The sequence below is a fragment of the Danio rerio genome, chromosome 11 (assembly GCF_052040795.2).
Source record: "Danio rerio strain M-AB ecotype USA chromosome 11, GRCz13ab, whole genome shotgun sequence".
In the NCBI taxonomy this organism is placed as follows: Eukaryota; Metazoa; Chordata; class Actinopteri; order Cypriniformes; family Danionidae; genus Danio; species Danio rerio.
Window position 1 is genome coordinate 44,671,863 of NC_141031.1, and position 14,399 is coordinate 44,686,261.

A 14,399-nucleotide genomic window follows, 5' to 3' on the forward strand; every position below is an offset into this window, starting at 1 on the left:
ATTGGCCATATAATCAGAACAATGTATGACAAAAGGCAAAACTTGATTGTGTTTATTGGAAATTGATTGGACTGTCGCTTTAAATTCAAATGAGATTGTACTCTTTTTCAAAAGAGGGCGGAACTACAAATGTCTATGTGTCAGCATAGTGGCAGATTCAAAATCAATACTGATGTCCTATGTTGATGAGTGAGAGATGGTCACTAGTGGGCAGAACTTTCCCACTCTGACGACAAGTACAAATGGAGAATGTCAATCAACGTGTTTCTGCAGACTGTTTTAATCAAGTGTGATTATAGAAAATTGAATTAATACATTGTTTCAATTTGAGGCTGGTTATATTCACACACTGCTGCCACACAACTGTGTTTAAACCCTTTATAAAAGTGATTTATGCATAATATGTCCCCTGTAAATTGGAGATGTTGTGACATATTCGTTCCAGGATGACTATATTTTGCTACTGATACCTGCTGGGGTGACTTTGTGGTTTGTATAATGCACATTATATAATATAAAGCATTAACCAGTTAAACTCTGCTGTTATTTTGGGATTTCCGCTTGGATTTTGCCTACCCAAATTTAAAAGCTTCCCAAATCCACATGCAGAGATGTAAATGCAAAAATTTGGTATAATTTTAAAGAAAACTCTTTGAATTTTCATAAAACACTATTGAAAGTGTTTAAAATATCTGCATATGTTGTCTGTGTTATAATAAACATCTAAAAAAGAGGCGCTTTTTGTATTTTTTTTTTTATAAACTCAAATTTGAAAGTGTACCTTTTAGGTTCTGTGTGGTCTAGTGTGCTGTAATTAATTTTGTTGGTTCCTGCACATGTCTGTAATCATAGGAAAAAAGAAAAATGTGTCTGCCATAATCTATGCAAAAGTTATTGCATTCCAACTGATGAGAGGTGCTGTACAAGCCACAGGGAGCGATCATTGTTTTCATATTTCACTATTCTTTTGTTTGATCAAACATAACTCACTGTGTTTGGACCACATCAGACATATAAAAGGATTACTTATGCACATCACCTCAAAAACAGAGGAGAATGGCCCTGAAGCGCACAGCATAAGGTAAGAGATGACAGCTGTCTGTGCTATCTGGGGCTGCTTAGTGATCATAAATGTCTTGTTTTCACTTCTGTGCCAAGGAAACATTGTGATTCATTCAACAACTGTTTGATTTGTGAATATAATTTAGTAAAAAGAATGCTAGAACCGTATAAGCACCGGCAAGAGCTTTAATTTGAGCTATAACTTGTACATGTGTCATATATGAACCATATGAAAAATATGAAAATGAACCAATGTAAAATACCCAGCTCGGGTATCCGAAATACTGTATATTTAAGTGTAAATAACCTTTGGGTCCCACTTTATATTAAGTGACCTTAACTAATATGTACTTACACAGGAATTAATAGTTTGTTACAATGTACTTATTGTGTACATACATGTATTTACGGTGTACTTATGCTTGATTAAATACATGTATGTAATTACATCTGTAATTAACTTTTGTAATTACATTTGTAAATACACTGTTGACCATCCCTTACACCTTAACCCACCCTTAAACCTACCCATACCACCAAACCTGTTCATAACCCAACCTCTATCCCAACTCAAAAGCACCACAAGTGTTCTCAAATACTTTATAAACACAGTAAGTACATTGTATTTATTTTTTAATGTAAGTACATAGTAGTTAAGGACACTTAATATAAAGTGGGACCAACCTTTGTACAGTAGAATAAAAACCAAAGCGATGCATATGTGCATAAAATATAGATTCTACACTTTAAAACAAAACCACTTAAGGGGGTCTGGTGCAATGCTGGCCCTTTAAATCTTAAAGCGAAAGTCAATTACGTCACAGACCCGGTTCCGGGTCCGCGGAGTTTAACTGGTTTTAAGGGTATAGTTAAAAGTGTATAAAGTGTAAAAGGAGACGTACGGTACAGGCATCCGGCCTCTCCGTTGAGCTGTGACCATCCTGGACAACACTTGTAAACCGTCTGCTGTTCCTGTCGATACACCTGTCTGTATGCAGTATAATAAGCTGTTCTGTGGAGAGAGAAAACGCAGAACACTTTAGTGCCTTTCTATTTTGATTGTCCAACACACTCACAGACAGAATGTGTAGAACAATGAATGCCATAAATCTTACCAAAAGGTCAAAAGGTCAACATTCAATGCAAATTGGGGTTATTTTACATTTCTAAAACTAATCTACAATCATTGTTGTTTATATGTTGGAGACCTCTAAAAAAAATCCACTAGGATTTTTCTCAGGATTTAAGGTTGTTAGGGACCGAGCACCAATTAAAATTGCTCTGTTTATTATTATTATTATTATTATTATTATTACTCATTCATTTTCTTGTTGGCTTAGTCCCTTTATTAATCCGGGGTTGCCACAGCAGAATGAACCGCCAACTTATCCAGTACATTTTTACGCAGCAGATGCCCTTCCAGTCGCAACCCATCTCTGGGAATCATCCACACACACACTCACACACACACTCATACACTGCAGGCAATTTAGCCTACCCAATTCACCTGTACCGCATGTCTTTGGACTGCGGGAAACCCGGAGGAAACCCACACGAATGCAGGGAGAACATGCAAACTCCACACAGAAACACCAACTGAGCCGAGGATTGCACCAGCGACCCAGCGACCTTCTAGCTGTGAGGCGACAGCACTACCTACTGCGCCACTGCATCACCCCCTTATTATTATTATTATTATCATTATTATTATCATTATTATTATTATTATTATTATCATTATTATTATCATTATTATTATTATCATTATTATTATCATTATTATTATTATTATTATTATCATTATTATTATCATTATTATTATTATTATTATTATTACTATTATTATTATCATTATTATTATCATTATTATTATCATTATTATTATTATTATTATTATTATTATTATTATTATTACTATTATTATTATCATTATTATTATCATTATTATTATTATTATTATTATTATTATTATTATTATTATTATTATTATTATTATTATCATTATTATTATCATTATTATTATCATTATTATTATCATTATTATTATTATTACGCCCCAAATCGGGCACTTTTGAGGGTCTAAACATGCTTGACCACTCATGAAACTTTGCACACACATCAGACGCGGTGTAAATGATCGGTTGATATAGGTTTCAGAGGTGAGCGTGGCAAAATGACTCAACAGCGCCACTCATAAACATTAGACGGACTAGCCCCCGAGCTACGAATCATGCACAGATACGAAAATTGGCACACACGTCAAACATGTCAAACCCTACAAAAAATAGTATCTTAGAGCGATATCTCAAACTATGTTAATTGCGAAGATTTAGAGTTTTTGTCGATGGGTGTGTCCGTGGCGGCCTCGCAAACTTTGACGATTCGCCACGAAACAGGAAGTTGTTATAACTCAGGCATGCATTGCCTGATCTGCTTCAAAATGTACATGTTTGATAACAGTCCTGACCTGAACACGTTTACATGCCAATATCCAGTTACAGTTATAGCGCCACCTGCTGGCAACAGGACATGTTTTACACTGTAAACTCCTCCCACAAATTTTAGCGTATCAGCACCAAATTTGGTTGGTGTTATCTGAAAGCTCTAGCGATGATATATTGTGAAGATCGCAGAAGGGTGTGTCCAAGGCAGCCTGACAAACCACAGTGCTTCGACATGGAACAGGAAGTACTTATAACTCAATCACACAATATTTGATCTGCCTGAAACTTCACATGGTTAATTAAATTACATCTACATGCCAATATTGAATCACCGTCATAGCGCCACCTGCTGACAGAAGGAAGTTTGGCATAAATCTGTGATTTTCTCAGGTTTTTAAAAATATATCGGCTTAAATTAATATTGTTTGCTCTTCTCTGTAATCCTGAAGCCACCAGGAGGCGGTGGCCCGGGTGCGAGGTCCCTTTCATCATTGCTTGCAGCTTTAATTGCACAGTGAATTTTCTTTCACAAATCTTAATTTGCTCCTAATTTGCACCAAAAAAGTCAATTAAACACCACAAACGAATTAGTTGAATACTATAACCGCTATAAAAGAAACTAGTATACCACTTCTACGCAGTGGATGCCCATCCAGCTGCAACCCAGTAATGGGAAACACCCATACACACTCACATTCACACACACACTCATACACTAAAACCAATTTAGTTAATTAAATTCCCCTATAGCTCATGTGTTTGGACGGGGAAAAACCGGAGTACCCGGAGGAAACCCAAACCAACACAGGGAGAACATGCAAACTCCACACAGAAATGCCAACTGACCCACCACTGAGCCATCGCGCCACCAAAAGAGCTTAAGAATTGTGTTGTTTCAGCGCATTTTATGTGCAAAGAAGTGCACAGGTAAACATTAAAACCTTTAACTTACTTCATAAGTAAACATGTACAGTGAGTCTGTCATCAGTCGCTCTTAGCATTGATCATTGTTCTCTATGAGCTAATAAAGGGCTTTCGGTGTGTTTCTGTGTTTAGTCAGAGCATGAGAGAGATCAGTTCATGACTATAGTGCATAAGCTTCAGTGTGTGAAAACACAAACACAAGAGCACTGTAATCAGCAGCGCTTCTCTCTCATCCAGCCTTTCATGATGCAAATGTGAGTTTCTGGCTCCCTGTAGTTTACGGTCCTGCTTTTCGGCTCCGGAGTCGTAACCCTGTGCTCTTTGTTTATAGCGCTTAATTGCAGGGCCCGGGTCTTTTTACTTGCTAAGTATACGGAGGAAAACGATCCGGTGCGTCAAAGCCTGATTTCAGGGCGTTTACCCCTATACACTGAAGGTATGCGAGACCCTCTGGATGCCTTTCAAATTGCTGCTTTCGTCAGGAGTGTAACTACACCTTACGCTTAAAAGAGTCTGATTACAGAACAAAGATTAGGCATGAGGAAAAAAAAACGAGGCTTTTCTTAGATGTTTCTGATGTGAACACTGAAACTGCTCACATTTAGGAAGTCGATTCTGTACACCATTAACATGTAAAGGCATTTTGGCCTCCCCAAGACACACAAAAAAGTGTAATGCAGGTGTTGGGCTTCAGGAAATTTAACTATTTTATGTACTGAAAAAACAACATTTAAATTAATCACTTATTAATTAATCATTCGGTGAACCTACATTCATGTGTAAGGCTGCTATTAGTGATGCGTGGATGGCAGTTATATCCGCAGGTGCTGTAGATAATCCGCTGGTCGGGTGGGTTGGGTAATAAAAAAATACATTATGATTAATTGCAGGTGGGTTGCGGGTGGATGTAGCGGGACATGGCACTGGACCAGCAAAAAAGCAGAGTGGGCATTGCAGAATGGGAAGATGAGACGCCCAAAATAACGGATGAAGTGCAAGAGAACTGTTCAAACTTTCAGTTAGAGGAGTCAGAGGAAAATCTGCCATCGTTCTGGAAGAAACAAGATCGCTTATTTCCACAACTGCAGCCAGTGCAGTGCCTAGCGAGGAGAATCTTGTTGTCTCCTACAAGAAACGGTAGGCACTAATTCAGTGCAGCTGGCCGTGTTTCGGAGGAGAGGTGACATCGCCCGAATCCAGACACAGTAGATGCTATTCTGGTTTAGCACAGTGCGAAGATTAAGGCCAAGTAAACACAACATAGCTGCCGTTTGAGCTGAAGTTCCACCCTTTTTGTTATCTTGTTCCTGTATCTGTAAAAGCTAAAATGTCTTATTTTTACTTTCTGTGTCTATTTGAAAATGAAGAGAATGTGGTCTAAAGACAAACGTTTGTTTTTATAAATAAATGTTCATTTAAAAACATTTACGATTAACGTATAATTTTACTATCGGAGATGCGCAGATTAAAGCTCACTGAATCTGCTGTTAATATCCACACTGACCTATCATCATGCCTAAAACAAAGAATTAAATTATTAAACTGATGATCGGGTGTGGATATATATATCAGATAAAAGTATATGTGCGGGCGGATGGTGGGTAGATGATTAGTATGAAGCCGCAGATTCGAGTGTCATTTCATTGTTCTGGTCAAAAATCACTTGATCTGCGCAGTATGTCTGGGAGACTTCAAACAATAAGCATCATTGCAATGCATTAAAGTCGACCAGTTGACTAGCCTGTTGCTGGTCTGCAGTTCTGACTTTCATTTTCAAACTGTCTGCCGGTTATTTTATTTTTAAGATCTGACGTGAACTAACGATATCTGCAGCTACTTTTTTTCTTTAACTTGAGACTAATTTCTGTGGTGCTCCAGAGACAGACGAGTCTTCGCTGACGTACAGCTTCATCCAGCCTCCAGCACCTAGACTGCAGCTCTGCACAAGACGTTTGGCCAGTGGAGAAATGGTCATGCCCAACTGAGCCTGGTTTCTCTTGAGGTTTTTTAATTGTTCACTTTTGCCAATTGGTGAAGTTTTTTCCTTGCCGCTGTCACCACTGGCTTGCATGGACCTGTAGAGCTGCGCACCGATGGATTTGTTCTTCAATGTTTGGACTCTCAGCAGCGACTATTACACCACAATGAACTGAGCTAAACTGAACTTAACTGGACTGACACTGTTTCAATTTACTATGGTCTTCTATGTGAAGCTGCTTTAACACAATCTTCATTGTAAAAGCGCAATAGAGATAAAGGTGATTTGAATTTAATTTAAATACATGACTCTCTGGAGTACGTGATTCTGATTGGTCCGTCACAACATTACAAAGTCTGTTATTGCCAGATAACTGCTGAAATTAATAACACAGGCTCATCCGGGTACTTCAAACCGTCTTGACAGTCTATGAGTACATTCACATCCATATATATATGCTTGTCTATCATACTGCTGTTTTTGACTGTTTGGCACCACCTTATGACTGAATAATAATACATAGGTTAGTGTATGCTCCATTCAGCCTTTTTCATTCCTGTCAGAGTTTGATTAAAGAATTAAGTGTGTGAATTTCAGACTCACCTCCTCTCGTATCCCACACACCAGGACTGACCCTGACAACCTTGTTTCCATGCTTTAACCATTCGTGTGAAGGCTTGAACACACGGCTGCATCTGAGCCACCAGCTTCACCTCCTTCTCTGCACACACATTCGGCCTGCAGATAAAACAAATACACACACGTTGGTTTTGGTGGTTTATACAGACTCTCAATTGATGTAATCTACTTTATACAGCAAAAAAAAAAACCTCACAGTAAACCTGTGTCCAATTTAAAATTTCGAGGACACAAGGCATGTCCTCATAAAACACCTCGATATTGTAATTTGTATGTCATACTCATGTCATTATACAAATGTGTGTCCTCTAAAACCACCGAAACCCATACACACATACACGCAGGTTGCCTTTTGTGATTTATGAGGACTCTCTATAGGCGTAATGAGTTTTATACTAATAAATGCTTATTATATGCCCTTACTCCATCCCTAAATTCAACCACATGAAACGTCTGGCAAATTCTGAATGTGAAAAATCCTGTTAATAGTGATTTTAAACAGTTTTAAATTATAGGGACAAAAGGCATGTCCTCATAAACCACCACAACATCGTAATACTTAGGTCACACTCATGTTATTACACAAATTTGGGTCCTCATAAACAACCAAAACCTGTACACACATACGCAGGTTGGTTTTGGTGTTTTATGAGGCTTCCACATAGGCATAATGTATTTTACACTGTAAAGAATGCTTGATATATTGCCTTACCCCACCACTAAACCCAACCACATGAAACCTGTGACAAAGTTTGAATGTGAAAAACCTGATAATAACAATTAAAACAGTTTTAAATTACAAGGACATATGACATGTCCTCATAAAACACCTCGATATTATAATTTGTAGGTCATACTCATGTCATTATACAAATTTGTGTCCTCTAAAACCACCAAAACCATACACACATACACGCTGGGTTGGCTTTTGTGATTTATGAGGACTCTCCATAGCCATAATGAATTTTATTACAATAAATGCTTATTATATGGCCTTACCCCACCCTTAAATTCAACCACATGAAACTTCTGGCAAATTTTGAATGTGAAAAATCCTGTTAATAGTGATTTTAAACAGTTTAAATTATAGGGACACAAGGCATGTCCTCATAAACCACCTCAACATCGTAATACTTAGGTCACACTCATGTCATTACACAAATTTGTGTCCTCATAAACCACCAAAACCTGTACACACATACGCAGGTTGGTTTTGGTGTTTTATGAGGCTTCCACATAGGCATAATGTATTTTACACTGTAAAGAATGCTTGTTATATTGCCTTACCCCACCACTAAACCCAACCACATGAAACCTGTGGCAAAGTTTGAATGTGAAAAACCTGATAATAACAATTAAAACTGTTTTAAATTACAAGGACATATGACATGTCCTCATAAAACACCTCGGTATTGTAATTTGTAGGTCATACTCATGTCATTATACAAATGTGTCTCCTCTAAAACCAACAAAACCATACACACATACACGCGGGTTGGCTTTTGTGGTTTATGAGGACTCTCCATAGGCGTAATGAGTTTTATTCTAATAAATGCTTATTATATGGCCTTACCCCACCCTTAAATTCAACCACATGAAACTTCTGGCAAATTCTGAATGTGAAAAATCCTGTTAATAGTGATTTTAAACAGTTTTAAATTACAAGGACATATGACATGTCCTCATAAAACACCTTGATATTTTTATTTTTAGGTCATACTCATGTTATTATACAAATTTGTGTCCTTAAAAACCACCGAAACCCATAAACACATACTCGCAGGTTGGCTTGTGTGATTTATGAGCACTCTCCATAGGCGTAATGTATTTTATACTGTAAAGAATGCTTATTATATGGCCTTACCCGACCCCTAAACCCAATCACATGAAACCTGTGGCATATTGTGAATGTAAAAAAACTGTTAATAATGATTTAAAACCGTTTTAAATTACAAGGACACAAAGCATGTCCTCATAAACCCCCTCATATTGTAATACCTAGGTCGTACCCATGTCATTATACAACTTTGTGTCCTCATAAACCACCAAAGCCCGTACACACACACACAGATATTGTTTTTTGGGATTAAAAGGACTTTCTGAAGGCATAATGTATATTATACTGAAGAAAATTCTTATAACATGGCCTTACCCACCCCTAAAACCAAACCCCTATAGGAAAACTGTTCAGATTTTATATGTGAAAAACCCATAATAATAATTTTAAAGAGTTTTAAAGGACACAATGCATATCCTGATAAATCACCTCAACATTGTAATTCCCATGTCATTATACAAATGTGTATCCTCATAATGTATCCACACACAAGCACACACACATCAACCAGCTGGAACTTATGCAGTTTTAATAAACCTGGAATGACAGGAGAACACGCTGTAAGACTGTCAGTTACTCAGACGCTCTATGTCAAATTGTGCAATAGTGATTGTTAATGCCAATAAATCATCCTAATCATCTCATGCTCTAACAGATGACAAGACACACACATGATTTACACAGGTTACGCTTCCAGACTGATATATTAGTCACTCTGCAAAAATGTTTCATCTGTGAAGCTCCAGGCGATTGTACTCAGGACTGGGATTATGGGCAGAGGATTACATTACAGGGAAGTGAAGCTGTGGCATTTCTGTTAATCAGTTTTATTAAAGCATGTCATAAATTAAATGAAAGAAATGCATTAAACCGCACTGTTTATATACTCAATAAGATGTCTACCTAGACTTTTGTGGCATAATAAACACTTTCGAAATCAGTTTAGATATGCTGAATATACAGGAGGCTAATAGCAAAAATGTTAATGTTTAATAAATGTTTTGCTAACAATCATATTAAAGGGACAGTTCACACAAAAAATTAAAAATTGTCATTTTTAATGATCATCCACAAGTTCCAAACTTGCCTAAACTTCTTTTTATTGTAGTAAACCAAGAAAGTGTATTGACTATCATAGTATTTTTGTTCCTATACTATGAATGTCAAAGATTGTTTTCTGCCCCTAACATTCATTTAATCATTAATTTTCCTTCGGCTATTTCAGAGGTTGCCACAGTGGAATGAACTGCCAACTATTCCAGCATATGTTTCACCAGGGCCGGAGTGGGACTCCTTTTCAGCTCTGGAGTTTCAAGCCTCAGACCGGCCCACCTCAGTTCACGACTGACTATATTAAAATAAGTAAATGAATAAATATTTCCAAATCAGTTTCTAATGACACTATCACGTCTTTTTTTTTTTTTTTGAGAAAACAACTGCTTTAGAACTTCAAATGTTCAACAATCCTAACAGTATTATATGTCTTATCAATAAAAATGAAAACACTAAATTACTCTAACAAGGATCGAATCCGGGTCCGCGACGTCTTAACCTAACGTGCTATCCGCTCGACCACAACAACTGTTTTATGGATGAAGACACAACTGAGTTTTATCATCATTAAAATAGATCAAAAGAGAAGAGTTGCGGTATAATAATGAATAAAAAGGCTGTGGTCAAGTAAATAAATAAATTTAAAAAGTGTGATTGCTGAGAGCAGCAGATTCTGGAGCTAGGGACACCGGCCCTCGCGGCCAAAAAACGGACCGGCCCACCGGGAATTCTCCCGGTCCTCCCGATTAGCCAATCCGGGCCTGTGTTTCACCCAGCGGACACCCTTCCAGCAGCAACCCAGCGCTGGATAACAGCCATACACACTTTCTCATTCACTCACACACTCATCCACTATGGCCAATTTAGTTTGTGTATGTGTTTGACCTGTGGGGGAAACCAGAGCACCCGGAGGAAACCCATGGGGAGAACATCTAAACTCAGACAGGACTCGATCCAGCAACCTTCTTGCTGTGAGGTGACAGTGCTAACCACTGAGCCCCCGTGCCACCACAACATTCTTTAGAATATCGTGCTTTGTGTTCAACAGGTGCAAGAAATTCATAAACGTTTGGAACCACTTGAGTGTGAAGAAATGTTCATGAAATTTTCGTTTAATGAGTGAACTGTCCCTTTAAGCTAAAACATGGTAAGAAATGAGGAAGCTAAAACCAGTATGTCAAACAAAAATGCATTATTTTGCTAATGTTATGAAATGTGCTTATAATTGCACTGGTCGAAATGTTACATGAAATTTCAGAAAACTGTTACATTTGATCATTCTGCAAACACTATCCCAATGTTACTTTTGGAAATGCTTTAAACAACGAGTGTATACAGTAAACCAAATAAACTCACAGGCCACTTTATTAGTTATACCTTACTAGTACCTGGTTGGACCCTGTTTTGACTTCAGAACTGCTTTAATTCCTTCAACAAGGTATTGGAAATATTCCTCAGAGATTTTGCTCCATATTGACATGATAGCATCAGGCAGTTGCAGCAAATTTGTCGGCTGCACATCCATGATGCGAATCTCCCGTTCCACCACATCCCAAAAGTGCTCTATTGGATTGAGTTCTGGTGACTGTGGAGGAATTTTGAGTAGGGTGAACTCATTGTCATGTTCAAGAAACCAGTCTGAGATGATTTGCACTGTATGACATGGGGCGTTATCCTGCTGGAAGTAGCCATCAGAAGATGAGTGCACTGTGGTCATAAAGGGATGGACATGGTCAACAACAATACTCAGGTAGGCTGTGGTGTTGACAAGATGCTCAATTGGTACTAATGAGCCCAAAGTGTGACAAGAAAATATGTATTACGCCACCACCAGCAGTAGCATGAACTGTTGACACAAGGCAGGATGGATCTATTGTGTCATGTTGTTGACGCCAAATTCAAAATGTTGCAACAGAAATAAAGACTTATCAGACCAGGCAACATTTCTCCAATCTCCTATTGTCCAATTTTGGTGTGCCTGTGCAAATTGTAGCCTCAGTTTGGCTTATTTTGAGTTACTGTTCCTTTCTATCAGCTAGAAACCAGTCTGGCCATTCTCCTCTGACCTCTGGCATCAACAAGGCATTTGACCCCACAGAACTGCCATTCACTGGAGAATTTCTCTTTTTCAGATCATTCTCTGTAAACCCTAGAGATGGTTGTGTGTGAGAATCTGCGTAGATCAGCAATTTATCAAATACTCAGACCAGCCTGTATGGCACCATCAACCATGCCATGTTCAAAGTCGCTTAAATCCCCTTTCTTCCCCATTCTGAAGTTCGGGTTTGAACTGTAGCAGATCGTCTTGATCATGTCTACATGCCTAAATGCACTGAGTTGCTGCCATGTGATTGGCTGATTAGAAACTTGCGTTAACGAGCAGTTAGATAGGTGTACCTAATAAAGTGACCAGTCAGTGTACTGTATATCCTAATAACATTTTGTTAACATTTCTATTAAGACAATGCTATACTTATTTAGAAACTGTGAATGGATGATCTATTAATGGTACTGAGGAAATGTTTTCTCATAACGGTGGGAGGACATTGTTCACACAACATTGAACAATTACCATTGCACTCAAAAGTAAGTATGCCTATATAGTGCAAAAGAAAGAAAGAAAGAAAGAAAGAAAGAAAGAAAGAAAGAAAGAAAAAAAGTAAAAGATAGATAGATAGATAGATAGATAGATAGATAGATAGATAGATAGATAGATAGATAGATAGATAGATAGATAGATAGATAGATAGATAGATAGATAGATAGAAAGTTAAAAAGACAATTCACTTAAAATTTAAATTTGCAGATCATTTACTTATACTCTTATGTTTATAATTTTTTATAAAAAGAAGACAACAAAAGAAGATATTTAGAAGAATGTTGGAACTTTAATAAAGCAGCCAGTGGAATACATATAGGCTAGTATAGGCACAGATATAGAATTCAATGGCTGTTTTTCCAGGCATCTTCAGCTTATCCTCTGCTGTGTTCAATACAAGAAAAAAACTCAACCTGGTTTGGAACAGGTGAAGAACGAGTAAACGGTGATTATTTTCATTTCTTGGGTGAGCGGTCCCTTTAAAACCCAGACAACTCAGAACGAACGAGCAATTATTACACATTGAAAAAAATAATTGTTCATAACTTTTAACAGAAATATAGTTGTGTGATAATAATGACTATAATTAAAAAAACGTTTAAAAAAAACCTAAAGGAATCAATAATATGGTTTTCAGCATCGCGAATGTTTCAACCCAACCTAGTTTGTCTTTAACATTGAGAGAACATTGTCAGAGTGTTTTGAGAACGTTCCCTTTTAACCGTACGGCGTCTATGCGCCAATAAATAAACCGGTAGACGCGATGATATTTGTATTTCAATGAGATTCATATGCCAAAAACATTAACATGAGCACAATAAATGATTGTGTAAAGTGATCCAAAGTGAACAGTAAAGAGTTACTCACATGTGCGGCTTCAGGTCCTTCCCGAGACGCGATACTGCATTAATTCCATCAACTAGAATGATTAAGGAAAGTAATAAATCCACGTTCTTCATCGTCTGTACTGAAGGAGTGAAGTAAACACGTATAAAAGTTGCAAACACTCTACTGTGAGCGCATGCTGGCGCGCGTGCGAAGAGCCCGATAGTTACTGGATGCTTGGATTTGCAGGCAGATGACAGGAGCAGACTGAGATCCTCCAGCCCTCAGGACACTAAAGAGGGAATGTCCTTTCACAGGAATGAGACACACTCAAGACAACCTGAAGCTGCTCTCTGTGGTCTCCTTCAGGATGACTTGCAGCGGAGAGAAGAGGTCGTTATTTCCGCTTGATTTACCGCGTCACTTCAGAGAGCATCATTCAAGAAGACACTGATTTCAGAGTCAAACCAAGATTATTTTGTAACGGAAGCATTTTTGTCTCGTTCATATACCATTGAGAAACAGCCACATACCTTAATGTTCCAGTGACCGAGCTGACAGATGTTCTCTGATTGTTCTTTGATCGTTTATGCAATTCGTTCTATTTTAGAATTTACCATGAGACTGTTGCGTTTGATGGCTCGCCGAACATTCTTTTGATCGAGGAAACGTTCTGTTTTAGAATTTAACACATATTTAGAATTTACTTTCTAACGTTCTCTAGTTTTGATTTCATCGTTGAGGGAATATTCTATATTAGAATTTAGTGTGGGATTGAATGTTCTCAGAATGTTATTTGATCATTGAGTGAATGCTCTATTTTAGAATTTACTAAATATTACAAGTCTGTTATTTTTTATGTTCTCTGAACGTTCTTGGATCAATGAGGGAACGTTCTGTTTCAGAATTTAATAAATTCTAAATTTTGACTGTTCTCTGATTGTTAAAAGAATGTTGCATATGGAATTTATTTTAGAACGTTCTCTAAAGGTTTTTAAGGTTGAGGTAATGTTCTCTTTAATGATTTGGCAAACAAGA

The 14,399-nt window shown here is 37.6% G+C and overlaps 1 protein-coding gene across 1 annotated transcript in view; it reads right to left on the reverse strand.

Moving 5' to 3' along the window:
• Positions 1-13,592, reverse strand: part of megf6b (multiple EGF-like-domains 6b) — a 128,964-nt gene extending 115,372 nt beyond the window's left edge. Inside the window, exons 1-3 of the mRNA XM_087274139.1 lie at positions 13,404-13,592; positions 7,012-7,146; positions 1,965-2,074 (exon numbers count right to left, since the gene is read on the reverse strand). Coding sequence (XP_087130265.1) covers positions 1,965-2,074; positions 7,012-7,146; positions 13,404-13,495 — 337 coding nt within the window. The 5' untranslated portion in view covers positions 13,496-13,592. The remainder of the gene's footprint in view (positions 1-1,964; positions 2,075-7,011; positions 7,147-13,403) is intronic.
• Between the last annotated feature and the right edge of the window lie 807 nt (positions 13,593-14,399).